Source organism: Xylocopa sonorina, chromosome 3, assembly GCF_050948175.1.
Source record: "Xylocopa sonorina isolate GNS202 chromosome 3, iyXylSono1_principal, whole genome shotgun sequence".
In the NCBI taxonomy this organism is placed as follows: Eukaryota; Metazoa; Arthropoda; class Insecta; order Hymenoptera; family Apidae; genus Xylocopa; species Xylocopa sonorina.
Window position 1 is genome coordinate 5,413,655 of NC_135195.1, and position 27,881 is coordinate 5,441,535.

A 27,881-nucleotide genomic window follows, 5' to 3' on the forward strand; every position below is an offset into this window, starting at 1 on the left:
TAAAACTAAGAAAGTTGGTATAACTACAGAATGTATTTCCGTATTATAAATGATCATAAAATCATTTTGATTTGACAAATGTGTATGTATGATATCAAAGTAATTCATGAAACTGGGTATGATACAAAATAAGCAATTGCATTTTTTTATAACATATTTTTCATTATCTTTTAAGTTTATGATAATAATTAATAACAAGAAAAAAACCTTCATCAATCTGTCTACAGTAATTATTAAAAGGTACAATTAGCAAATTACTATATTGTGTATCCACTTTGTGTAATAATAGGTAATAATATAATTGTAATATTTTCTTCATAATCATAGCGCGATTTTCTTTTCACGTGCTCAATCGTTTTTTCTACAAATATAGTATTGTATCTAATTTTTTTATTTATATATATATATATATATTTATATTTATATATTTATATATCCAGTTGGATTATTATCAATCATTTACTTTTACTGCTATTTATATCAATTAACCAAATACTAAAAATACAAATGTTTTGCATACAGCAGGTTTTAAAGTCATCAAGTTTCACCTTGGAGCTGGTGATTTTAAAACGCACATCCATATACATGATAGAATATATTCGTGGGCATTGCAAACAAAATTAAGGAGCTTGTAATGCATTCATTATACATACATACAAATGGACACAAAAGTGAACATTTTAATTGGTATAATTATTATAGTCTGCACGAATATGATGGTACGTTATATGTGTTTATGAAGCACACTATAAACACCAATTCTTTATTGAGCGTTACAAATATACCATCTTTTAAAAACGTGTTGAATATCAACAATTGTTACATATTACATAATCAACTTGTGATCTTTGGTGTATCGGTATTACTTTTATTATAATACATACATAACTATATGCAATTATTATGGCAGACAAACTTTAGAAGCTCCTTAATTATGTGAACATGCAAAAAGATTTACTTATTTTTAAAATATTTATATTTACACGCAAAGCTTATTTTGTTTATAATCTATACAATCATATAAATGTAATATTCAATGATAAAATTGTAACGTAATAATCCTTAACTTATTTTCCTAGTTTCCAAAGTGAATATTTTACATCGAAATTACAATTTATTCCTTTCCTGCACTGTCCTTAATGTGTATTGTTTTAAATTACTATACTTTACAATATACATTATTCCATTACAATATATAGGGCTAAATCAAATTAATAAACGCAATTTGGATGTTCATTTCTTTATACGTTTTATATATATATACAGCATAAATTCCCACCATGTAAAATAAGCATGCTACTATTTACAATATATATGTGATTCAAGGTCTATTATAATAAATTTTCATTAAACAAGCAGTGTTCTAACTAAATAATTTAACCTCAATATTAAAAATAGAAAAAAAAATTTAACGAAATTGTTATCCAAAGTAATGTAATTTCATTCAGTGGATATAAATTTGTTAAAAGTTTTCCTATTTAAAATATTATTGAATTCAGTTACTCAACATTCATTTGAAAGAACTATTTCTTTAAAATATATACCACCTGATAGCCACCAAAGCTTTAATAAAGAATATGAAGAAAATACTTTATTTTTAAGATACTTCATCATACCTTTAAAGTATGAAGTACAAAAATTTCGTTATCCTTTAAAAGCTACGAATAATTCCAAGTCAAATTAGGATGTTTTCCTGAATATTTATAAAATATTGATATAATACAATTTTGTAAAAGATTCTATATAATGGGAGAAAAATTTAAGTAACCGTAAACATAATATTTTCTTCATTTTTCTGAAGTCTAACCTGCAGATGCATATTCCACTTAACAAAAATAACGGAACGTACATAGAATAACGGAAAAAAATGAATATACATTGCTATACGTGTGACATCTTAAATGCAGATTCTCGATATAAAAAAAATGCCATGATGGCTATTACAGGTTTATTTATAAATTCCAACTCTCAACTATATAATTTACATTTATACAATATAAAACTAGATTATATCTGTTCACAAAAACAATTGTTCATATACATTACATACATATATATAGATATATAATATTTTATATATATGTATGCATACACGTTGCTGTATATTTCAAGTGATGCAAAAAGAGTGCTTCTAGTGTTCTCAGTGCACAATCACGAAAAATAATTAATAGTATGACGATGTTGCACAATTTGAATTACCACTAATTTAATAAAAATTTAAACAGTTTCTATATTTACAATGAGGGGTGCCTTTTATGTATTTTTACAAGAAATTATTTATAAAATATATTCATTTATATATTACCTATCAAATTAACATTGTATTAATCGTTCCTTCTATTATAATTATTCTTATTATTTTTATATATTTATGCACGATTTATCCCAACGTTTTGTTTATGTTTTATAAATAAAATAAATCCTTCTTAATAACTCTATACCTCTGCCTTCTGCAATATTATAACTCAAGACGAACTTCCTGCTGAAAGACCATGTTCACTGAGATGAGGAAAATAGATGAAACTTGTAATATTGCATATGACATAAGCCTTTGTTAAATTTATAAAATCATAATACACTACGTAGTTACACATATATAAAGTTTTTTTATAATAAATGTGATTATCATTGAATAAATTTATAGAAGAGTACGATTGTCCTATAAACATGCCATAGAAGTCTTTTTTATGAATGTAAATTTAAATAAATATTTCAAATTGTGAGATACTGAAAAATTGGATTTAATCAACATGGAATTATTGTTTTGCATAAGAGTACAGTGATTTGTATTGTAAAAATATTTATCCAATGTACAGAATAAATACAACACGTATGAACTAAACATTTTTAAACAAAGTCTATCAGTGAAGTCGTCAGAGTAGCGACTCACGCCCCACCAATCAATGAAATTTATGTCCTTGAGAAATGTACATTATTTATGGCAGTACAGTCAGATTTCATTTTAATGCATTAAAAATTTCGACTTTCTTTCACCGCTATTAACCTGTATAATTAACAACACTAAACAGAAATAATATTTTTAGCTTGTGAAATTGGTTGTTCTTTTTATTTTATAATTGTTTTTTGATTTTGACCAAATAATTTATCAACGGTTATTGGAATTAGTATTTAATATAGAGCGATATTATTTATTTGATAAAAAAAAAATGTGTAATATGTAAATTTTATACATACTGACGATGTAACATATTTGATAAATTTACTATTAAACAAGGTCTATCTGGAATTTCGTTTCCTATCAATTAAATACAGGGTCATAAAAGCTTGGCAAAAGAAAGTTGCACATTGACTCGGCAGTTTTGGATCAGTTCAGTTACTTAGATTAAAGTATAGTGCATTGAGCAGATTATTCTGAGTAACTAAACTTTGCTGTTTAGGAGTAAAGTGTAATTGAGAATGCTTAGACAGTAACAAAAAGATAGCAGAATAATTTTTATTATTTACTTTTTCTGACGACCACTTTAAACATTTAATAACACAACAATGAAACGATAATCTTAATGCTTATAAATTTATTCCGAAATATCCGCGTTAGTATTACGAAATATAAAATTCTAATATACTCAACTTAATGAAACGTAGGATATACTCTATTGCAACAAAAAAATTTTAATAAATACCATCCAGCACTCCAAACACTATACCCCTGTTATATGTACAGCAGCATTGTGCGGTATTGACGCATGCAGTTTCACCAGGTGGGGTCCAGCCACACGGCGATCACATAACCATTTATAACAGATACACAATCAGTCGGATAGGCCTTGACGAGCGACGGTAGCTAATCACTGTCAAGGTCACTTCCCGAAGGTCATTTGTTTTCTCGGGATATTCGCCTCCGTTTTGCCTGCTCTGCCGCTTCAGCTGTTACTAAAACAATGTTCCCGCTGTACGAGGTGTCTTCAATTAAAATTATATGTGAAATGTATAATTTATAAGCTATAGTGCACGTTAAATACTTATTGATATCAACAAATGGAACGTGTAGTAAAATCTCGATCAACCAAACGGTCGAAGATTAACAATGTAAGTAAAATTTGAATATCGAAACATCTATTATAAAAAAAAAGCAAGGTATCACGAAATAAACGATTAGCTTTCATGTGAGAACAAAGTTACTCGATTCGAACAGTGTCTCGTGTCAAGATTGGTTCGAATAGTCGGGACTCTATTGTATGTATTATACTTGAATCTAAATTTTTGCTTGTATAAAAACAAAAATTGTAGTCATATTTATTTGTTCCGCTATTAAAATTGTTTTTTTTTTATAGAATATATAAAAAAACTTTACATACCAGCACCACTTCGAGTTTTCCGTCTAGTAATATCTTCCGTAGATCTAGACGCACCCCTTGTATTGCTTGCTGGTGTTGCCAGTGGCGAAGCTGTGTTCTGCCGAACAGATCTTCTTGTTGTTACCTCTCCCAAGGATTCATTATTCGATACGGAAGTACCACGTAGCCTTTCTTTCCCGGCGGTAACCGTCGCGGCTGTACTCGGTTGTTTGGTGGTTAATAAACGACCCTCTCTTTGCACTCTATTACTGGCATTGAAATTTGATATATTACTGGAATTAATTTGATTGCCAGAAACAGTTGTGCTTGTATTTGTTCTAGAATAACAAAAATTTATTTACGTAGCGGGGCTCTCAAATCTCTGACATATTCAGATATGCACTGCTGCTAAAAGAATGCTGAACCGGTGTTGCTTACTTTTGATCTTTAGACTTTGGAGATGCAGCGGATGTTTCGTCTGATAAACGCATTCTTGCTTTTCCTACAGATTCAATCAATGGCTCATCATCAGACGAATCTACTTCTACCACAATGGGACCTAAAAATACAAAGATGCTCGTTTCAGAATGTTCAGGTCCAATTTGAATGTAACATTAACAAACGATGCAAAAGTAGTAGCTTGTATAGAAATAATAATTGAGATTGAAAGATAGCTATCTAATATTGGATTATAAGTGTCCAATTGAGCTTAATATGAGTACATAATACAAGTATACGTGGTTAAAATAACTGGCTTTTATGAATTATATGCAAATAGCAAACAAACAAAAAAAAACACTATTTTTAACGAAGAAATTAAATTCAGAACGATTAATCATTATTGATACTTTCATTACCCTGTTCTTGGTAGTCCTTATTTTATATAACAATATAAGTATATAACACATATTTAATGTCTAGCAAAATATTTGCGCACATATAATGTATGTAATTTTATCACCTGGGGTTTTTCGAACAATAACTTATAAACTAACGATATAAATTCAATAATACTGAGTATTATTAATGAATTTAATAATACTGTTAATGCGTAGATTACTGTACAAAACGATTTTAATATATCTGCTTTGTTTTTTTAAATCCTGAACATTGTTCTAAAATTGTTCTATTTTGGGCGAAGATTTTTGAGATAATAAGACCAGATATGGAGCACCTATTAAAACGAGTTCAACGATCTAAGAGGTGCATCGAGATTACTAAAAATAACAATTAAAAGTTCGAATAATTTTGTTTACAAATTCATTCGTTGATTTGGGCCAGTAATCTCCATTTTTGTCTTCATTTCATCCTAAAAATTATATATTCTTCCGCATTTGCTCCCTTTTCTCGTAAGTCATAATTACTACTAAAAGTTTCATTCGCATATTCTTTCGACATTTCATAAAACATTAAAGATTTACTTAGGCCTGGTTATTGCCCATTTAGTGAACGGATTTACATTCACCAAAATGGCCGAACTCTGATTTTCGATTGTGTCCGTTTCGAACACCTTCCCAAAAAACGAAAAATATCTTGAAAACACTTTGTAGAATAGGTCATTGAACTCACTTAAAAATTGCTATCAGGTATTGATTAAAAAAGATTAACATCCATTTAAAAAGATGGAGATGACCTTAATACGTTCTTAGTACGTTCTTGACCACCTAAAAGGAAAATCTTTGCATCACATGATAATCCCCACGAAATTATACGCCTTTTGTAGGAAATATGTTTTCATAATTCTAAAAATAGCGATTGTTTTAAGTGACAAGGTTATACGAAATAATCTACATATAATAATGTACCAATAAAGGAAACAATGTTGTAAAATTACTAAATAACGATATAAGATAAACACCTTTTTTAGCCTTGGCCAATATGTTGAATCCTTTCTTCGACTGGTCTTCTTTGGCAGGTACTTGTTTCTTTAAAGCAGCTTCGTCAACACCCATACAGGCTTTAATAAGTTCTGCAGCATTCTCGGAACATTTTCGTTTGCCTGGTCTTGGTTGTGGATCATCAGCAGTGCTAGATGCTACAGAACTTTCGCTTTCTTGCCGTTTTCTTTTCCCCACTTTTATTGTCGTATTAGGAGACAATTTGGATACTCCTAATTTAGGACTCGCTTTAGCGTACGGCGATATGCTGCGTCTTTCCTCTAATTTATTAGGATCGTGAGGGCTACTTTTCGGAGTCTTTACAATATCAGGACTGTTCAATTTCTGGGATCTGGTTCTCAAAGACCTCTTCTCATTGGTGTCATTCGGTATTTCTATTAAAAGTTGTTCGAGCAACGATTTCGGTGGCCTTTTGACATAGTCATCGGCGTTATTAGAGTTCAACCTCTCTACGAATTGCGCTTCATCGTTATCCTCTATACATATAACGTCCTGCCGTCCTTCTAGTTCTTGTTTCCTCCTACGTTTCCTTTTCACGTGTTCAACATCGCTAGAATCCACTTCAGGGTTTTGTGCCGCTGGGCTTGGAGTTTCTTCTCTTTGTAAAACTACCGGGTTAGAGTACGTATACAGCGGTGGGGTAATTCTAATTGGCTGAGGATCCTCACCAAGAGGCGACTGAATACCTATGTTCATATCACTCGCGTCGTTTACAATTTTCTTAACCAAATCGTCCGCAACTTTTTGAAGGTTCATAGAAGGCTCTCTAGCAGATATTTGCTGATAGCTTTGTACATTAGATTTTTGGTTTTGATCGGAACACGGTTCTAACTTAGCGGGCGTTGAGCTTAAGGAAATGCTTTTCATACTATCCGATCGTTCGTTTTGCCTGGTGTCGTCTACTTTCTCGCTGATGTTAGACTCTACTTTGATTTCGGAACTAAAACTTTGACTACCGGAACAGGAGTTGTCTACCACCGCGTTAGTCTCGTTTGTAACTGTATTATCAACCTTCTCCGTCTTTACTTTATTATACGCGACGTGATTTTGTATTACAGGCACACCATTGTTATTATTTTGTCCATGAGGTTCATCGTTTAATCTAATTGCACTATTACTGTTTTCTATGACTGTTTTCACATTGTCTTCGGATGCACTTTCCGGGACCCTCGTCACTTCGTGTTTAACGTTCGTCTTACCCTGATCATGCTGACTGACAGAATCCTCTAATTTAATGCTACAACTGTCTTTGTCGGAATAGTCATTCGTCTGTTGCTGTGCGCATTGCAATAAATTATCACTATCCACAGTACTGGTTACAGAAGTAGTCACGATAGTCACAGATCCTGTCACTAGAGGGCTTGATACACTTTTATCGTTATCGGTCACTTCTAAACTAGCAATCAAGTCACTATGACCAACAGTTCTCTGCGTGCTAGGTGTCGAGTTAGTCTCGCTAGATACATCTTTCGTTTCGTGTTCACCGGAGTTTGAAATATTGCGATTCAAATGGTTCTCGAGATAACTCGCTACAGACACAGGACTTAACCTTTGCGGACCACTGGACTTTAGAAGTTCCGAATGGGAATTTGAACACATATCACTACTACTAGTTGAGGAAGGCACGTTCTTATTGGTGATTGGCAGGGAAGGTTCCCCTTGAACAGCAGCCTTCGCGCTGCTTTGCGTTATCGATTCAGTCGCAGGCCTATGCAAAGGAGACTCCCCTTGATTCGGCGACTTCTCCGATAGAGCGTCCATTGACTCGATGCCCGAATCTTCACCACCTCCTCCACTGCTGACCCTTTCCACGTTCGCGTCTACTCCAATCGCGATCGGGACCGTCGTTTCAAGTAATTTCTGTTTCACCTTCGCTTCCGTCACGTTAATCTCTCCTATCGGCAAAGTTGGCTTGCTGGAAGGTACATCAACACTTTGGGATTTGGGAACTTGGTCCACTGAGTTTCCTATTGCTGAACTTTGCGTCGTTTTCAGCAAGCTAATTCTCTGCGCGTTATCTACCTTACTTTCTGCCGTGGGTCGGTCAGGTTGCTTTATATGATTTTGAATTACCTTCTTATGCCCAAAATGCTCTACTTTGTTATGTCTGTTAATGATGGCGCTGGTGTCACTTTTTGTAATCATATGATTCTTTATTTTCTGACTAATTGTTTGGCTTTTCGCCACGATGTTCGAGTTTCCTTTACAATGATCCGTTTCTGCTTTACTTTTCGCAGAGATGATTCTATTTACAGACTGCGTATTTTTCGCAACAGTTTCTACGTGTGCAGGTATCTTGCTCTCAACAGTAGCAGAGAGGTTGGAATCATTCTGTGTTGATATAGCAGAAGGTAATCCAGAGCCGTCATTCTCGAATGATGAATTACTGGTAGATTTTATATTCGTATTCGCACTTATGTTTGTATTCGTATTTGTGATTGTATTTGTATTTGGAACTGCGCTAGCGGAAGAACATTCAGAAATGGCCTTCTGACTATTAAAATGTGTAGTCTCTGCATCCTGAGATTCTGTAACGTATTTAAAAAATTCATTAATTGAGTATATTTAACACGTTATTTTGAATAGCATTTAATATATAAATATGGAAATAATATCCGAGCAATTGGCATACAACTGGAAGAACGATTCCTTATGAAAAGAATAATAAGTTGAGAAACTAAAATAAAAATATGACATATACGAATCAATTGCTTCCCAGTTTCTATCACAATTGTTGAAATACTTCGCATTTCACAATTTCATATTTACCTCCTAAATGCAGATCTTTTTCGTCCATTAAGCTTAATCTTCTCCTTTTCTCTTGACTAATTAAATCCTTTTTTATACCGTTAACTTCAGCCAATCGTGAAGCAACAGCATTTAAGGTATTATTTTTTTCAATGACAGATCGAGTAATATCGCTGTCACTTGTCCTTCTGATTTCCCCTACTTTCTTCACAGTATTGAAATCGTTACCGGCCAAAAGTGCATCGGCTTTCCTCACAGACTGGCTTGTATCACCTTTGTAATTAAGTTTCCTCCATTTCGCTTGATTATCCAAAATTCTACCACCTGACAACAAATTTTGTTCACGATGTAGCCCATCTCCAGATTCTGATTTCTTTTTAGAATCTCTTCTTTTGGTTTTTCCTGTGAAAACGAAAGCGCCGTGAGAAAAATACTTCCCGAAAACAATATTATCTTATTGTTGTTAATTTTGTTAATAATACACGAGTGTTGTATATATTCTGTAAAAAAAAGTTATTCTGAAAAAATTATATATATCTTACCTCCTCCTATTTTATGTTCTTGCATATGATTTTGAACGTCTAGTTCAACTTGATTTTTCGTTAAAGACTGTTGCGTGTTCAACGATTGATTTAAAACAGTAGACTTGTGCTTCGACGGAGATGGTATTCGGCTGTTCAGTGGTATATCATCGACATCACTGCTTTTACTGGAACTCGGTTTCGTAACACCAGTTTGAACGCGCACAACGTCCATTGGTAATTCTTGTTTTAAGGCATTGGGCTTCGACACGACTGTTTGAAGTATATTGTTTACTTTGCTGATAGAATTGGTGCTATTGATCAGCGTGGAATTTGCTAAAGGTAATTTGGATGCGGACGACGAACCTATAATCATGCTCAGGGAGGACTTTTTTTGCAACAACTTGTTCCCGTCGATGCACTCTTTCATCTTTTTCAGCTTCCCCCGTCTTTTTATACTGGTCGGATCAGAATCACTGTCTTTTAACGATTTCTTTTCCTTTTTTCTGATTTGTACTACCGAAGCATTACGTCCTCTTAAGGAAATGTGTAAGGGAGGCACTCTTGGCTCGTCACCAGTTCCTGAATTCGGAATACCGGTGGTAAACATTTTATTTACCGATTTATCGGCTTTTCTAATCGGTGGTGTGTTCACGAATGACACGTCAACTTTGTAAGCTGATGTGACGGGCTCAGATTTCTCTAACTTCAGCCTTAGTTTGATTTTCTCTCCAGGCATTGGACTCTGCGCTGTATCTCTGTTCGATTTTATTCTACTGTGTTTCAAGCTTCCTTCACTGGCAGTAGATTTCACGGTGGTTTCAGAATCGGACTGGTCTGTATTTCTTCGTGAAAAATTACTGTCCGCATCGTCGTCGGAGAATATGGAATTTGATCGGTCGTTCGATGGCGATGGAAAGGAAAAGAAATCATCTGGGTTGTCTACTGCGCTCTCAGGTTCCGAGTCGGAACTCTCGCTGGGCATCGGTTCCAAATGTCCGGTTAAAGGGTTTATGAGAAATTGTCGTATCTTACCGGTCGACGTGTACTCCGGTTCGGGCGTTTCTTCTTTAGGTTTGGGAGATTCTGAAGCTTCGACCTTGGTAACGGACGATGAGACATTGCTGTTAGAAACGTGATTAGCATGAGATCCGCATTGAGAAAAGGCACCTGAGACCTGATTTGTAGTTGGTAAACGGGTAGTGTTAACCTGAGCACCCTGTGGAATAGAATTGTTTTGTGCGTTCCACGTGGTCCCATTAGCGTTACTAGTTGTAGCCTGATAATTTCTGCTTAAAATATTTTGACTTTGCCCATAACGGAAATCGGTCGTGGCATTTGTATTTACGTTCATATTTTTTAACTGATTATGATGTAACTGTTGTTGTACGTTTATCGCTTGATTTTGCTGGCCTAAATGGGACTGTGGTGGAACTGGTTGACGCGAATAAGGGGGAGGAGTTTGTTGGCGTTGATTGTTTAAGTAACTTAGCCGTTGTTGTGGAACACTCATGCCCACCGTCGAATGTTGCATCAATTGCTGTTGTTGTTGTTGTTGCTGTTGTTGCTGCTGCTGCTGCTGTTGTTGTTGTTGTAAAAGTGGTTGATTAGAGATAGGTGAAGGTTGTAACGATGCATTTACATTCTGCTGTTGCACCAAAGATTGTTGTTGGTTAGAAATCTGCTGGGGAAGCAAATGCGGGGTATTCATGTTTTGTTGTTGATTCAACTGTTGCTGTTGTTGAGCTAATACTTGGTGTTGCTGTTGTTGTTGAAGTAATAACTGTCGTTGTTGCAACGGTGTACGAATTTGCTGGCCATTTACTGGATGTCTAATCGGAATTTGACCCTGTAATTGTACTTGTGAAGGCCTATAAGCCAGTTCTTGCCTAATGGGAAACTTTTGCTGTATTTGTACTTGAGCATGCAACGATGACACAGGTTGTTGTATTTGCCCAGTAGCAGAGGCTTGGTGTACCGCTTGTTGCGTTACATTTTGTGTAGGGCCACCAATCACGTTAACTGTATGTTGTTGAGGAATAGTTGAAGGTTGATTAGCATTAACAGTTGCAAATGCAGAAGTAGAAGATTGAGACAAGTCAGGAATTACTGTCGTCCCACCGATAAGGTCCTCCGTTCTAAGAGAATCTAAATTCGGTGGCGACTCGCTAGGCGAAGATAAATCTTTTCTTCTAACGGTTGACTTTTTAGTAGGTCTCATACGACTGGTAAGTCCAGAACTATCGATAACAGATGGCGGTAACATTTTTTGACCAGGTATCACATTGTTCGGATGTGTGCCAGCATCGTTTTGCAAAAGATTTACAAGGAGCGGACTGGACAAAGCAACTTGATTTCCATTACCATTCGAATTCCCTGCCAGATTATTATTGTTTGGTGACAGACTAGATGTAGTGGTAATCGAAGGCTTATACTGATTCGTCAACTGACCAACCGACGCAACAGATGGTGTAGTAGTGTGACCAGTAGTTAACGTTGTTACTGTCGCCAAATTTTCTTGAGCAGGATACGGCGGGGGTGGTTGTACATGATGTTTAAATTTAATTGTTGTCGCCTGTGACTCGCGACTGTGTATCGCTTGGGCAGCATGTGTCATACTGGCAAATGGGAATGGACCATTATAATTATTCCTAGGCGAAGCACTGGGATTAGTTACTGGTTGACTTCCAGAAGCGCCAACATTGTTATTGCCTGATGCTAACTGTACAGATTTTGCAAGAAATGGTGGGATTGGATCACAGTCTGTGGGTGCGACTACATTTGGAGAACGAAACTGTGGTGCTTTTTCCGATGATGTACCTAATGTAACAAATATTAAAACAGTTTAAATATCATATACCACAAATATTTCTCCCACTTCGTGAAATATATAAAGTCATACCAGCTGCAATTATCTGAGCCACATTACGTAACGCTGAAGAAATGCTGGATGTATTATTACTTGGACCAGGTAAAGCTGTTGAAGGTTCATTGTCTGCATTAGTTGTATTGCTAGTGGATTCATTTTGAGATTTGGCACCGCTATCTTGCGAAGGTCCTGAACGTAATACAATTTCCTGCGCCTCTCCACTAAAGCGGTTGGCTATTCTCAATGATATTACCTACCAAAATCAACAACATTTGTGTATTTATCATAGTTCTTTCATTTATTTTAACTTTATCTTATTTTAATATATTAAGGAACATATTACCTGATCTCCTTCAACCTGCACCGAAAGAATTCCAAGTTGTGTAAGTGTTGGAGAACCCTGCGCTGCTAATTCTCGAAGACGTAATGCAGCTTCTCTGGGTATTGAAAATGTGACTCGAACAGAATTCCATGGCTCTACCTTATTCACTCTTAAACCATCACCTTTCTCTGTAAATCACAAACATCATATACAATACTGTTTTGCACTGTGTGTGATATTAATTAATATTAACATTATTTTTAAATAAATAACTTAAACTCAATATAATGTACAAAAATTACCTTTGCAAAGCAAAGATTTAAGACGATCAACAATCACTTTAAATTTGTGTGGAAACTCTGGATCTTCTAGGTTACCTTCACACGTTACAACTGTTTGAATTACATCACCATCACTATCAGCCGCCATGACTATAATGAACAATAAATTGATACTCTATTTACATATATTCATAAATGCATAAGTTTATTGCTATAATTTAACAATATTTGTTTAATTAATTTATTGTAAACATTAATACATAATATTAGTCGAATATCAATAAAATTACATTTAATTGGATAAATATTATTAAAATAATATTCAACTACTACTTTGTATACTTACCAACCACAAATCACATAACTACCCAGAGAGGTTACAAACGCCTCAGGGTATCACTACAATAGTGGTGATAAGATGTTTAACTGTCGGTTTCAAACCGACAACTCCAGACCACTCCAGCACTAATAAATATGCTTATTGTTTCTATAGAACAAAATAACACATTTTCATTAAGAAAAAATTACATATGCTAAAGGATTAGAGCTATATTTAACTTGATTTGTAATATAATTGTGTCCAAATAATTAAGGAATTATGGCTACAATAAAAATAAATTTAATGTAAGTTTGCTGACAAAACTAAAATTGATTATCATATTAAACATCATGTATGATAGCCATACGCGATATACAGAGATTCTACACTTTAATATATTTATGTAATTTATATGAGAAACTACATAAATTCTTAAAATGCAAAATATGTATGCAATTAGCTTTTTATACAAAATTTATTATTATTATCTATACATATAACATGTATACTTTACAAATCTGCTATAATGGACTTCTTTTACATACAATATGTAGAATACAAAGTTACCAATTACAATCTGCAAGAAATAGAAAGAGATAAAAAAATTAACTGTATTATGGTAGCAGAATATTTATATTTCTGACTAGTTTGAATAAATTATTTATAATTATAATTTACTTAAATTCATATGTAATAATTTCCAATTATAAAAATTAATTTCAAACAATTGAAAGACCATCTTCAAGCTTCTAAAATATAAGGTAAAGCTAAAATACTATATAATATTAATGCATAAACAGTAAGAAGAAAATAAAAAGGAAATTCATAAATTTGCATAATTTACATATTATAATGGAATATTTTATTTCATTTTTCGCCATGTCAATGAATTATAGATACATATATCACGTGTATTTATATATGTACATAAATATAATATTATAACAAAAATAAAAAAATTGTGGAAATATTTGAACACAAAAATATTTGAAAACCAGTAAATCGAATGATTATTGACTAGATGGACGGAAATAACAGCGCGAAATTTGAGTACGATAACAAAAAAACAAGAAAAATATGACTATCAAATTGACAACTGTAATCGGGAAACAAAACACAAACGAAAACATAGTGCATAAACAAAAAGTGAGGCCAATGAGCATTACTAGGTTATAATTTGATCGCGATTTTTACGAAATAATAGCGATTACTGAGGTAAATGTACAGTTAACATCAATAGCATTATCAATATTTACCAAATTGAAAGACATACATAGGATAAACGATTTTGGACCAAGTCTTACCATTCACGAACTGCAATTAAAATCTTTTGAGCCATAAGACAGGGGCACATAACTTCTATGTGGAAGAAAATAGGTTATAGAATATTTTTTTCAACCAGACATAAAACGTGAACTGTCGCGCTAATCGGAATTTAGTATTCTGATGAGAAAATAGCTGGTTCTGACAACTTCCATAATGATTTTTGACAAAATAAGGCATCCAGAGCACTAGATATCGGGGGGCCACCATTTTGTCCGTCGGGGGAGGTGTACGTGAAGTGGGCTCAAGCATGCTCAAGATAGACCGTCAAAAGTCTGAACATTTTTATTTTGCAGCTTCTCTCTATACTTCGTAATTACGTATGCTTACCAAAATAAAGTTAAAATTCAACAATGAATGGCATGGTAACCAACGAGCCTCACTTCAGTCTTTGCACAGAACGATTTCATACCGTATGAACACAAGAAGATTTTAACGTTACCCCATTTCTTTCCAACTTCGTGCGGGATTTCTCGCGTTCAAAATGCACGGAGCCACACCACAAGAGCACTAATTTTAATCTAAAATATGCCGCGCAAGTCTTACTTCACTTTCTGCACACAGCGCGCGGTAGGAATCACGAAAAAACTCGACATAATCGGTAATATAAAGGGACAAGTCATAAAACGCCATGAACAATAACAAGGAGCCGCCATTTGCAATGCGTACAACTGACATGCGCAAATCAATCGCGCGGGGCATACTGGGTATTTGAGAGGCGCCATCTTGCCAATCATTTTAACATTGAAATTTCCTAACCTTTTACAGTTTAAATTCATCGAATTAAATACTTATTACCGCATTTATAAATTAGATATTTCATTCGATACCTCTGTAGATTTAATACATCTTATATAGATTGTCTATTATAAATTTTTATCTTATACAAAACAATGATTGTTTTTATATGTAAAATTAATTTGTTCTCGAAGTAAAAGCGATACTTTTCTAGATATCTTATCTATAATTGCACTTTAATCATTTAAAATTGTTCTATACTTAAAAAGAACATTGAAATATTTAATTTGTATTTTATTAAATGGAACAAATGGAGCAATTGCAAAAATGCTGAGACGATTATATATGTACACTACAAATAATACTGTAACTGAAATGAATATGTTTTATGTAACAAACCTTAAATCTATTTAACTGTTCATAACCTTGTATAACTTAACAATTAAGTATCTATTTGTACAAATTTTCTATTTTATTTACTCAGAAGGGAGAAAATTTCCAATTATACAAAGTTAATATACGAGAATTTTATATGCAATTAATTATATGTTTAAGGTATAACTATTTTCTATAATATTTATTTATTAAATAGTTCACAGTAGTAGACATAGTTCCTTAAACAAAACTAAAAGTACAGCTAACATTTATTTATACATAATGTTTAATCTTGGGGAGCGGATTGCATAAGCCCAGCTTCATTCATTACCTTCAATGCTGCCATTGGATCATAATTTCTAGAATAAAATGAAACATTTAGATTACAGACAAAACTAAGAAAATTAAAATAATTACAATATTTCGTAAAATTTCAAATTACTTGTAAAATTCTTCAACTTTCCGTTCATATGGGTCGTTAACAAGTAACTTGTAAGCAATACCACTAATAGCAGTAACCACTAGTGACACTACTAAATTCCTTTTAACTCCGTTAAGATGAAGATTACGAAGTTGAGGTTTGGGTAATCTACCTTCTGCCATCTAAAAATGAATTTTGTGTTTTATTTAGAAATAATAAGTATATTTATTTCATATATCACTTATATATACTATGTCATATATCACTTATATATAAAATGTAAACATTATTTTTAAGTGAATAATTTTGTGACAGATTTCATCCTTTGTAAATGTTTTTACAAAGCATTATTAACAAATTAATATTCGTATTACTCCTGAATAATGATGTAAGTAATAATGTTAGCTAATATTATATTATGTTGTTATTCTAATAGGCAACATTTAAACAATAATACAACTTTAAATAATCGATTTTGGTAATGTTCCTCAATACTTTATACACTATATTATATATACATATAATAACAGGTTAAAGATCCATATCTCAAAAACAAATTTATGTAAACTTGAAGCAGATATTACGTAACATTAATTTTTTTTAATAAAGATAAATGGACTGTCTTAATTGTAAAATTACTGAAACGTCATTAAAGCGAATATTATTGACATACTTTTGTAAATTAAATAACACGGTACTTCAGTCAACTTCAAACTATGTATCCCGTACTCGTATTGAACTAACGTCGATATCACATCACCCAGAACCTGCTGGAAACCATTCGTAAACTTACAAACTATCTGCCACTAGATTATGGATGTGTTCCGTAACCCTTCTTCTAGAAATTTGTGTGTTCTTAAAGTACTCCAATTTTCTTCAGATGAAATCCTTTTTATACAAAACGAAGAACTTGATTTAGAAATGAAGTTAAAATAAGCGTTACATCTACACGAAACGTTATATAGTGTTATCATAATTTGCATTAAGATTGTTTTAGATGTATTATTATAATAAATACATTTTTGTAATTTTTAAAATTGTAAAAAAATTAAGACTTAATTAGTATTTTTAAAATATTTACGTATAAGCCATTAAAAGAAGTTCAGTAGATAATTTTTTTCTATTTCTTGATACATGTGTATTGAAACATATATATAAGAAGAATAAAGGTATAAAGAAGAAGAGGGGGGGGGGGAGGAGAGAGAAAGAATTTTAGCATATTTTTTATAAATAATGGAAAGAAATTATACGTACAAAGTAGTCAACACTCTCATATTTTGTAAACATATATGACATCAATCACAATTCTATGTTGAATCGATAATGCTGGACAAGACAGGAAAGCGATAAAAGGAGTTCACGAGTTCACCAAACTATCTGACACGAAGATGCATCTATGTTGTATCTTGTCCATGCTTGTACTATTATTATCAGTGGTGGATTTGTGGGAATCGGAAAGAACGTTCATTTCCAGCATTGAGAACGAATATTAGAGTAATTAAACGCGTAATTGGGTGACGCGTTACTCTTAAGTACTATCTGTTCTTTTCACCTCGAAATGTTAGGCATGTTAGTACACGTAGCTCGTGGTTTCTTCGATACCGCTGTTTATTAAAAATGCACTCATAGTGACAGCTGATGAAGGATCAAGTTGTTGCGTAGATAGGTACAGCTGCACTTGGGCTTTCTCATTAGATTTGCATGAACAAAAATAGTGTACAAAAGTGTCGACGGTGATTCATTATAATTTATCAGTAAGTTCGACCTGTATCGAAGTAGATTGTTAGTTTATTTAAATGTATCGTGCTTTTCGTTGTGTTCCAATTAGGTCTCTAGAAATGTTTATAAATACCATTTATGGGTTAATTTATAATTACTTGCTTAATGATTATTTCTTACAATCACGTTACTTGCAATTGTTGCCATGATACTTTTTCTGTTTACATTTGTATTATTTACAGGACAACTATTTTTTCTCTTTTTAAAATTAAAAAATTTTTTTGAAATTTTATTTCACTATTCAGAATTATATATTGTACATTAATATTTATGACTGCATGTATGATACATTGTTTTATATCTTATCTCATTATTAATGTCCGTGCATAGACATTCTTTGTATTCTATTATTGTCGTGTTCATTGTCTTCTTAATCTTTCGGAGATACATTAATTTATTATCATTTAACAGAAATCAGTGACGGCTGTGTAAAAACAGTCGGTCTTACACATAGCGATCATGGAACAAATGATTGCTTTAAGTAAGCAAAATCCATTGACTTTATTAGTAAAGTTCGGAATGATGGCCTGGAATGACACTTGCGGCAATGAGAATTGTTCTGGACACGGGGAATGTCATAATGGTACATGCTTATGTGAGGTAATGTTTGTTAAAAGTTCTAATGTTTTTGAGAAAGCCATATGAAACATATGTTCTATGAAGTGATCAATTAATATTTTAATCTATATAATCATTTAAAGATGAAAAGTCTCTTGAATTTTGGAATGCGAAAAGTTTGTTTTTCTATCCATTTAAAAGGGTTAAGTAATTTTAACAGTTTCTATACTTTTCTTTATAGATCCAGTTTGATGGATTAGAATGCCATGTACCAAATTCAAGTTACTACATTGCATTTGCAACGATATTCTTTATGCTGGCATTCATATGCCTAATACAGCTTGTTATGTGTATTATTGCGGAATGGCAGAAAATGAAAGCACCATCCTTTCTTAGAGCCTGCAGAGTTACAACACAAAAAGTTTTATATTTTATTGTGTTTCTTGCATCACTGATAAGAGGAGCATATTTTACATCTCCAGTAAGTACTGTGTATATAATAATTATTTGTGTTCATAATTCTTATTTAAATAAAGCGAAATGTTAATCTGTTCATTCATCAGACTGCGTTTAAAGAAGGATGGTCCAGAAGTTTGTTATCTGCATATTATCCGCTTGTTTTAAGTGGATCCTCATTGATTGTCTGTTTCTGGGCTGAAGTGTTTCATTTAAGAGATATGTCTTGGGATAAACCACAGTTTCTTTCAAAATCATTTATAGGTTTTGCTGTGTTCAATGTGTTAACATATTCTCTGCTTCTGGCAGAATTGATTACAGCTCAAATCTATTCAGAGGAAGATCAGGTAAATTAAAAAAAGTTCTGTCTGTGCAATTGGTGAATGTTTATGGTTTCCAAACTATAATACATTATATTATCTCAATGAGTCTTATTTAATTAATATAAATAAATCTGCTATTTTTCAGAGCTTCTACACTCATGTTTTTAATGGATGTTATGCAGTTCTTTTATTTATTGTTGTAGTATTTTTCTTAATTTATGGGGTTGAAGTATATTTTAAGGTAAGTTAATATAAAAATACTATATTCATGTAAATTATAGGTAACGTAAAAAATTTTTAGCATACATAATAAGCGAGCTTTACATGTGTAGAATAATATTTAGAAAATAATATATGTATAAAGTAATATCTTTTTAGATTCGAGGTGGCTTCTTAAATGATTATGAAACTAGTACTATTTTAAATAAGCGCACAGTTTCAGAATTAAAAGCTAATGCCGAAGAACAAGTGACTGCAAAATTATTTGATCCCATTCCATGTACATCACAATTATCTGAAGTGCAAGAACAAATAAATGTTTCTCAATTGCATCAGTCTCGTGTAGGTTTATTATCACAGGCTTTTATGCTCTTTATTATTGTTGGATTTTTGTGCAGTGAAATGCTTAGTGAATTTTGGAAAACAAAGTAAGTTTAACAATAACGTCTCAAGTAATTGTGTATATGTAAATCCCAAGTAATTGTGTATTATGTATATGTAATTGTTAATTACACGTGTTTTCCATTGCAGGGTTCCTTTGTACAGCAGAAATTGGCACGATGTTGTTTTCCGCATTATTGAAGCAGGTGTAATATTATGGTTTCCATGTGTATTATGGAATTGCTTTAGGTTTGTCTTTTGTTAATATAGAGCTTCATAGATGTATTATAAATTCATTGTTGTTACTGTTGCCGATACACCAATATAATTTCAGTCCAGAACAATTATGGATTTTAAATCCGAAGCGCCTTTTAAAGAGATTAGATCATTCTAAATATATGAAAGAAATTGAATTACAAGATAAAAGCGGGGAACAAGATGCTGCTCTTTTCTCGGATGGGACATCAATCAGCAGCAAAGATTGCTGGATTTGTTACGATAGCGAAAGACAAGATGCTGGTCCCTTAATACAACCTTGTCAATGTAGGGGTGACGTGAGTGCGGTTCATCATAACTGTTTGCGTCGATGGTTGGTCGAGGTAAAAAAGCTATTTTTATTTTTTACGAACATCATGATATGCATTTATCACGTTATACAATGTAACATATACATTTCAGAGTTCTGTAAACGCTGATAGCCTTGCTTGCAAAGTATGTGGTACTCCGTACAATGTTGAACATGCAAATAGATTGGACTGGCAAAACAGTATAACTTCGCGTCATTGTTTGCAAACTATTGCCATTGTTACAACGATGTGTGGATCATCAGCTGCTGCTTGGACGCTCATTCAATTGGTAGAAGGCCCAATTATTAGAATGCTCGCAGCTGGTACTGCATTGTTGGTAATGTATGTTTGCATAAGGTAAGTCATTAAGAATTGATGTTGTTTTCTTTTTTACATCCAATATACATACGATCGTTATGTATACAAATTTATTATAAAATTTATTTTTAGGTTTTTAAGTTTAAACACAGTGGTAGCATATCAACGTGCCAAAATTTCATCTTTAAATATTATTAGTTCTGACAGTAATGGAAATGCACATGTTTCTACTATTAGTCACACAGTTTGTGTAGACTTAGCAAAAAGTGAAACAGCCACGATATAACCAGTCCTTTTCGATGATACAAGGTTTATTTTCTTCTTTATTTTCGGGAAAATGCAGTAAAGAAAATTTAAAAAATGTCCTCTAAATTACGTAGATGTAAATAATATGTAAAACTGCATTTTTCTACGATTTATTATGTAACGTTTAAAGTTAACGTTTTATAATAACCGAGACAAATTTTCCCCGTTATATTCAATAATTTACTAGTATTTTACCAATTGATTATCAAGCTTTCTTTGTTTGTTTTTTTTTTGACTAGACAGGTAATACGTTACCTACCATGAACTTAAAAAGATCTTGTTTAATATTTTTATCTCTGATAAGAAATATGACATTTTCATTTCTCAAAAGAAATGTGATAAAAAGTTGGTAGTATATAAATTTATGCTATGGAATACTTTTAGTGATTTCATTAATATCAATAATGTGATAATATTTAGAAAATTATTTTAAAGTTTTATAAACTTAGTATTGATACATTTATTGGACTATTGTATAAAACAAGAATGAAGTTTTTATGAAAATGAATTTATTATTTCGCATGCATTACTTAAGTCGCAAATATGCAACTTTGAAACTAAAATTTGTTGATCGAGCGATTTAAAAAATGGTGAGAGTTAAAAATAGTGCAAATAAAAAGAATGAAAAGAAATTAAATATTTCAAACTTAAACATAAGTACATAGTTTTATATGATTTTTGAGACTATCATGTTGTTTTAGGTGTGAAAACAAAAAAAAAACACTTTTATTTTAGCATAATCATAATATTAAATGTACATAATAGTTCTATGTGTTGTTATGCAGTAATATAAGAAAAAAATAGACGATAATAGAATATCTCTCAAAGAACAATTATAAGAGTTAGTTCCCATTACGTAACTGTGCATATGTAAAATTCGTACTACATCTATGATTTTATAAAATCATATATTCTGATTGGCAGTACATGTTAGAAACTGACATGTAACATTTTCAATTAGAGAGATTGAGAATTAGATTCTTTCTATGGTACATAAATTTTATATTTAAAAATACTCATATTTCGTATGCCTCTTAGTTTTATAGAACCTGTACATAGTATTATAAGTAAAAAGTTATAAGTATTTCCCTTTCTTGAAAGGAAATATGTTATGTAATACTGTAGTACTAACATATATTTTTTGTGTTGCATTTTTTATAGAAACTTCCTAGCTTTAATAACTTATTACTATAAAACTATCATTTATATAGTGGTTCTATTAACGACTATTAAACGATATGTTTATATAGACTACACCGGTGTTAATAATTAACCATCCCTTACTAAGCGATACTAACTGAAACCAAATACTTATTTGATATAACATAAAATAACGAAGTAGAAAAATATTATTTTTACTAACATATCTCTTTTTTCTATAAGTGATTGTAAAATACTTATATTTTTAAAGCATAAATTACTCGTTTCCACAAATATGCATGACAATTTATGTTAAAAATATGTTTTGGTTTAATTTAAACAACTTTTCGAAATTTCAAAATTCGATTCTACGATATTCGTTACTATTATTTCTATTAGTCTGCGAGTGAAACTTAAAAATATACTGTTTATTAATAGATAACTTTACATAATTAATTAAAATGTATCTTTGTAAAAATATGAAAAGATACAAATATCTATTAACAGCTGTAAACATGTTTGCATAGAAAAAAAGCAATAAGTATAATGATCAAAAAGGTTGTGCGATGTTCAAGACTATTAAATAAAAAAATCGCAACATAAATATATTATTCATTGTTAATTTTATTGTTATGTTTACAAAGATGATACTCTTAACAATGTTACATACCAAACTAAAATACTGATTATTAAAAGTCAAAGTAAATTTTTGATCAGTGAAATGTGGAAGAGCAGATTATAATGAGGTGTCTGATTTTTTAGGAATGACTCTGAGTACTTTTTACTTTATTACTATATTATTATTTTCTTTTAGATAACTATTTAGGTACGTATAAGAAATACATTTTACCAATTAAATCGAATATTTAATAAGTAATATAATTATAAGTATACAGATACAACAAAACTTAAAATATTGTTTAATATGAACTACTAATTTGACATTTATATTTTCTCGACATTAGATCTGCTCTGACTGTGTAATAATATTACCTGTTGCCATGTGTAAATGTAAATGTTTGCACCAGGTTATTTCTTGAAATTGAGGTTCTGTATATTGGTGGATAAATTTTAAATGCAGTTGCTTTCTTGCTCAACCTATGCTGAAACATAATACACATTCTGTAAGAAATGTAACAACGTTTTCATTTTATTTTGCGATAATTTTGTTTAAATTATTAAATTGTAATGTGTGAGAAGTCCGTTTCCTATAATTGAAATTAATTAGAATTAATTTTATTAATGAAAATGCATATCATTTGATTCGTCATATATTTACGAGAAGATTAAAATTTTAATCTCGTTATAACAATTTTTGAACGCATTGCAAATAAAGATCTACTTGTATCTATAGTAAGTTGGTATAAATTTTCTTTCACTTGCTAATCATTTAACTCAAATACACAAATGCGATTAGCGGATAATTAATAAATTGAATAAACACACTTCTCACATTAATTAAAGAAAAATAATTTAGTTGTATTTAATACGTGCAATTCTTGTTCTGTATTTGTATTATGTGTACACCAAGCGTCAACAATTCTGGCGCGACGTGCGACGCTCACATGTATTCAAGCCATGACCTTAGTTAACGAGGGACGCGTGTGAGATGCGGATACTTCGTTTGTAGTTTTCTTGCCCAGTCAATAACCGATGCGAATTTGTCAGTGTTGCGCGTTGTGCCAGAATTGTTGGGGCTCGGTGCACTTAATTTTTTCTTTCGTATTACACGTTAATTACTATCCTCGTATAACACTCTTTTTATATCTAATCGTTAACTTCGTTTCATTTTAATTCTAAATAAAGTGCACTAAGAACGTTCTTCGGAGAATGTTTAACCAGATATATCTTATGCGTTACAATTTAATATATTTTTCAAGCAAAATAAATTGTTTACCTGCGATGCCTGCAATTGCTTCCGAAGCAAAATATTTGACGTCCACATCACTGTCGGTGTTCAGTTTATCAAGTACAGGTTTTACTTGAACTTGTACCGCAGAAGGCTCAAGGTAAGGTCCAATTTTTTGGAGGGTTTTAGCAACGTTAAATCGTACATTAGCTACAATATCGGTAGCCATCCCTAGAACAGTTGGGAGCATTACTCTTGTTGTTATTTCTGGGCCACATACTTCTGCCAATACCTGTAAAAGTAAGAGAATTAGGATAAAAATGTAGACTAATATAAATTACTACGTAAATAATAAAGTAATCTGACTCACATTGATAGAAAATAGGCATGTCATTCTGTGAAGATAGTTTTGATCCCTTGACATTGCCAGAACCTTAGGTATTACGGTATTTTGTGCCCATTCAGGTCCAAACTTTTCTACCAGTTTTTTCAAATTTAGTGTCGCTGCTTCTCTAATAGCGTAAACATGATCCACTAACCAAGTCATGCACAAAGAATTCAATTTCTCATCGAAGAATTCAACGCCAAGCTGTCCAGCCAGTAGTGGCATGTATCTAAAATGTATACGTTCACATTAAAAGTAAAACACTTGAATCATTTTTAAAGTAATATTTTTTAATATTAGTTTAATACATAATTTTATTTGATAAATTATGAGAGGTACTTACTCTATGATGGCATATCGTACGCGCCATTTTGAATCTTCAGCTAATTCTACGATAGCTGGTAAAAGAGATTGTGAAAGTTGTTGTATTCCAATAACTTCGTTGACACATTCTAAATTGCTGATAATATTTAGTCGAACTTCTGAACATTCATCTCTGAGTTGTGACAAAAATAGTGGCAACAGATGTTCAATTGTACTATAAATTTGAGGAATTTATTAGTATTTTCTAATTTTAAATATAATATATGTGTGTATGTTTGTATATGTATTTACTCACTTATGTTTGCCAAGTATTGGACTAAGACCCATTATGACGCTTGCTAAAGCTGATTTTACATGCTGATTTGGATCTGATACCAGTTCTTTAACTATTGGTAATATATTTGTCATAATGATAGATTCTTGATTAAATTTGTCGAGATTCTGACAAAAATCACGAACTTTATCTGCTGCTGCGGCCCGCACTTCAGCTTCTATATCTTTTAGTAATACTTGAAAAGCTGGTACAAGATCTGTCTTTGTAATTTCTGGACCTACAGCTTTTTGAAGCTAGAGACAAGTAGAAATTACATTCAATTATTAATTGATATTAAAAATTAAACTTTCAATAGATATATATTAATTTGATATGTTTAAATTAGGCATGTATGTTAACCGTACATCCAATGTGGGAAGAGCTATATAAATATTAAATATCTAATTTAAAAAATGAATACATATATAAAAACTCACATCAGTAAATTTATCTGCAACCATATAACGTACACGCCATGACTGATCACTTGCACATTGTCTAAGTGTGGGCATAACTAACTGCTCTACGTCTTCTTGTGGTAATAGAGCTGCAATGCTAACACAAGCTTCAATTGCCAAAAGACGTACTGAATCCTACAAAAATTCCAGATATTATTAAATGTTCTAATATCTCTATTAACAGGAACAATTTTTATATAAAGAATCACAGGCAAGAGCCATGAGAGTGTGTTTTCAACGGTTTTTCACATTAACTTACTTGTTCATCTTGAGCCAAAATGACAAACATTGGAATTAAATCTGCCTTTACATATTCAATTTCCATAACCTTTGCAAATTCACCTAAATGTGAAGCAGCAGATCGACGTGCCATGGGAGTGTCATCTTGGCATAAGTTGCGAAAATGGTTTCTCAAGCCCGCTACAAAGATTAAAACAATTTGCATTTAAGAACAACAGATGCAATTTTTAACATTCTTCTAACTTTATTAAATTATTTTCCCTTAACCTTTGACCGTTGGATTGACGCGCGGATAGCAAACACTGAATAAACCGCATGCTGATGTTCTTGATGTAAACCAATCACCCGTCGCTAAGCGATATATCAAAGGAACAAACTGCTCCTCCAAGTCCGTCGAACTGTGTTGAGCAGCAATTGTTCTCAAAGACTCTACTGCTTTGTCTCGAACTACAGTTTCTTCAACTGTTGCCAAGCTTTCTAATGGTTTCTAAAATAAAATAAATTTTCATTTAAATTAGTTATTAAAACAACCTCACAATTTAGTTAATAACACTAAGCCTATGTTTTCAATTCACAGAAATACATAGCATATTTAGAGAAATTGATAGATAAGATATGTACTATCTTATTTATAATCTAGCTAGTCTATTTTATATCTATAATGGTAAAAATAATTTTATGCTGGTAATATTTGGAGTTAATTATCTTCGATCAAGCATGAGTCATAACTTTGCAATCAGTTTGTTCTATCATGACAAAGAAACAATTCCTTATACAATTGCAAACTAATTATAGGAATTGAACAACAGATTTTGCCCGATTGAAGGCTGTTACAAATATTACGATTAGCATAGCGCTTAAACGAAATAATATATAACAATATATACCAATAAACAATGTACATATTCCGGACCTCCCACAAGAGGAGTAAATTGCCCGAGCTGTTCCGCCAATGCTAGTAGAACTTCATCCTCATCGTACATGGACTCAGTTAGAAATGGTATCAATTCGCTACGCGTTCGTTCGATGCCCAAGGCGAGAGCAATCGTAGATAATTTTTTTATTGAGTTCAGCCGCAACTGTAACAGAAGAGGTCCTGTGAGCATGCATGCCCCTCTGTAATTCATTCATTAGCTTCCTAAATGCTTCCTCCTTTTTTTTCCCCCAAGCAACATCAAGACACGTCCGCTTGGATCCAAGTTTCGCGTGTCGAATGCTTCGGACGTCTGCGGTTCATGCTATCGAGCTGATTCGACATTTGGACGCGAAACGTTCAGGGTGTAACGATACGAGATGAAATGAACGTTCCATTGAATCGTACGCTACCGCCGTAGCCGCCTTGACACTTTGTTTTCCCCGATGACTGCGAGCAGTACCGACAAGTCGAGCCGATTTCCAATCGTGAACCATCAATTTTCTGCGCTCTTAGAATTACCTGTACATCTTCGTTTTTCAGTTCGTCGATTAAAACAGCGATCGGATAAAGGCTGTCGTCCGTGGTAGAGTCGCTCGCTGCCATTTTGCTGCCGATCACACACCACAGCTCGGAAACTCCCGTGTATTCAAGCGGTGTTTAAATTACTGCGCCATCTGATGGTTATTACTATTACAGCGAACCAGCGGCACATGTAAAATTCCTTCGCTCCTATACATATGTTTGATTGTAATTTAAAGCGCCCCTTGAACTGTATTTAATTAATCGATGATAACTACTTTGCGCTCGCGACGTTTCGCTTTTTTTTTTTTCGAACGAGACGACGAAATTTTTCTCGTTCGATATTCGGCGCGTCGAATACTTTAATTGTCGCTCGCAATTATTTACGCGCTCACGTTTCCGCGTTCTATTTTATAATTACCAAAAACAAGTTAAAATAATCGATGATAATGTCTAATCATTTTTGTACATATATATTTTTATGTTGCACGGTGATATAGTTTATGGAATATTGTATCAAATTTCATTTATGTTAATCACTTATTGCAATATTGCAATTGTCATTACACGACGCGATGGACTATACAATAATATTGTTAATATTAACTTCATTCTCGATCAAGAAGACTATTAAGTTCAGAATTACCTTCTAATTAATGTTCCTAATATTTCTTATTCGTATTTGTTTTATTTAATATAAAATACATATTAAAAAATTATA

General features: G+C 32.4%; 4 protein-coding genes across 13 annotated transcripts in view; 1 reads left to right on the forward strand and 3 right to left on the reverse strand.

Moving 5' to 3' along the window:
• Window positions 1-458: 458 nt before the first annotated feature.
• Window positions 459-15,232, reverse strand: LOC143422163 (uncharacterized). 6 transcript variants are annotated; one of them, XM_076892614.1, is made up of 11 exons: window positions 15,019-15,232; window positions 13,281-13,421; window positions 12,956-13,084; window positions 12,675-12,841; window positions 12,365-12,584; window positions 9,484-12,282; window positions 8,963-9,343; window positions 6,154-8,721; window positions 4,734-4,854; window positions 4,317-4,633; window positions 459-3,885 (listed from the first exon to the last, which is right to left on the reverse strand). In XM_076892614.1, the coding sequence occupies exons 3-11, from the start codon at window positions 13,080-13,082 to the stop codon at window positions 3,833-3,835; spliced, it is 6,753 nt and encodes a 2,250-aa protein (XP_076748729.1). In that variant the 5' UTR covers window positions 13,083-13,084; window positions 13,281-13,421; window positions 15,019-15,232; the 3' UTR covers window positions 459-3,832. The 6 variants fall into 6 exon arrangements, with proteins under 6 accessions (XP_076748729.1, XP_076748728.1, XP_076748730.1 ...); XM_076892613.1 differs by having other exon boundaries at window positions 459-3,891; XM_076892615.1 differs by having other exon boundaries at window positions 459-3,908.
• Window positions 15,233-15,889: 657 nt separating this feature from the next.
• Window positions 15,890-16,934, reverse strand: Cype (cytochrome c oxidase subunit cyclope). The gene is made up of 3 exons (XM_076892634.1): window positions 16,784-16,934; window positions 16,132-16,292; window positions 15,890-16,048 (listed from the first exon to the last, which is right to left on the reverse strand). The coding sequence occupies exons 2-3, from the start codon at window positions 16,290-16,292 to the stop codon at window positions 15,976-15,978; spliced, it is 234 nt and encodes a 77-aa protein (XP_076748749.1). The 5' UTR covers window positions 16,784-16,934; the 3' UTR covers window positions 15,890-15,975.
• A 606-nt stretch (window positions 16,935-17,540) lies between these two features.
• LOC143422168 (uncharacterized) overlaps window positions 17,541-27,881 on the forward strand; it is a 153,037-nt gene continuing 142,696 nt past the window's right edge. The window contains exons 1-10 of one of the 4 annotated variants that reach the window (XR_013101687.1): window positions 17,541-17,864; window positions 18,301-18,489; window positions 18,689-18,928; window positions 19,011-19,250; window positions 19,372-19,467; window positions 19,605-19,873; window positions 19,977-20,075; window positions 20,161-20,425; window positions 20,505-20,749; window positions 20,843-21,052. Coding sequence is in view for 3 of the 4 variants with exons in the window: in XM_076892625.1 (XP_076748740.1) it covers window positions 18,349-18,489; window positions 18,689-18,928; window positions 19,011-19,250; window positions 19,372-19,467; window positions 19,605-19,873; window positions 19,977-20,075; window positions 20,161-20,425; window positions 20,505-20,749; window positions 20,843-20,996 (1,749 nt within the window). In the remaining variant the exon portion in view is untranslated. Of the gene's footprint in view, window positions 17,865-18,300; window positions 18,490-18,688; window positions 18,929-19,010; window positions 19,251-19,371; window positions 19,468-19,604; window positions 19,874-19,976; window positions 20,076-20,160; window positions 20,426-20,504; window positions 20,750-20,842; window positions 22,271-27,881 lie in introns of those variants that run through there. The other 3 variants (XM_076892625.1, XM_076892623.1, XM_076892624.1) reach the window with 3 other exon arrangements.
• On the reverse strand, window positions 23,001-27,323 carry Pp2a-29b (Protein phosphatase PP2A regulatory subunit A). 2 transcript variants are annotated; one of them, XM_076892621.1, is made up of 10 exons: window positions 27,161-27,323; window positions 26,613-26,804; window positions 25,993-26,212; window positions 25,745-25,905; window positions 25,465-25,620; window positions 25,010-25,281; window positions 24,734-24,928; window positions 24,376-24,619; window positions 24,054-24,297; window positions 23,001-23,254 (listed from the first exon to the last, which is right to left on the reverse strand). In XM_076892621.1, exons 1-10 carry the CDS (start codon window positions 27,242-27,244, stop codon window positions 23,250-23,252), a joined length of 1,773 nt encoding a protein of 590 aa, XP_076748736.1. In that variant the 5' UTR covers window positions 27,245-27,323; the 3' UTR covers window positions 23,001-23,249. The 2 variants fall into 2 exon arrangements, with proteins under 2 accessions (XP_076748736.1, XP_076748737.1); XM_076892622.1 differs by having other exon boundaries at window positions 23,001-23,259.

Coding starts and splice junctions, on each gene's coding strand:
- LOC143422163 (XM_076892610.1), bottom strand. CDS start 13,082: ATGGCGGCTGATAGTGATGGTGATGTAATTCAAACAGTTGTAACGTGT. Junction 12,842..12,955: donor TAAATCTTTGCTTTGCAAAG/GTAATTTTTGTA, acceptor TGTGATTTACAG/AGAAAGGTGATGGTTTAAGA. Junction 4,634..4,733: donor CCAAAGTCTAAAGATCAAAA/GTAAGCAACACC, acceptor TTGTTATTCTAG/AACAAATACAAGCACAACTG.
- Pp2a-29b (XM_076892621.1), bottom strand. CDS start 27,244: ATGGCAGCGAGCGACTCTACCACGGACGACAGCCTTTATCCGATCGCT. Junction 25,621..25,744: donor TTTTGGCTCAAGATGAACAA/GTAAGTTAATGT, acceptor GAATTTTTGTAG/GATTCAGTACGTCTTTTGGC. Junction 25,282..25,464: donor TTGCAGATAAATTTACTGAT/GTGAGTTTTTAT, acceptor ACTTGTCTCTAG/CTTCAAAAAGCTGTAGGTCC.
- Cype (XM_076892634.1), bottom strand. CDS start 16,292: ATGGCAGAAGGTAGATTACCCAAACCTCAACTTCGTAATCTTCATCTT. Junction 16,049..16,131: donor AAAGTTGAAGAATTTTACAA/GTAATTTGAAAT, acceptor ATTTTATTCTAG/AAATTATGATCCAATGGCAG.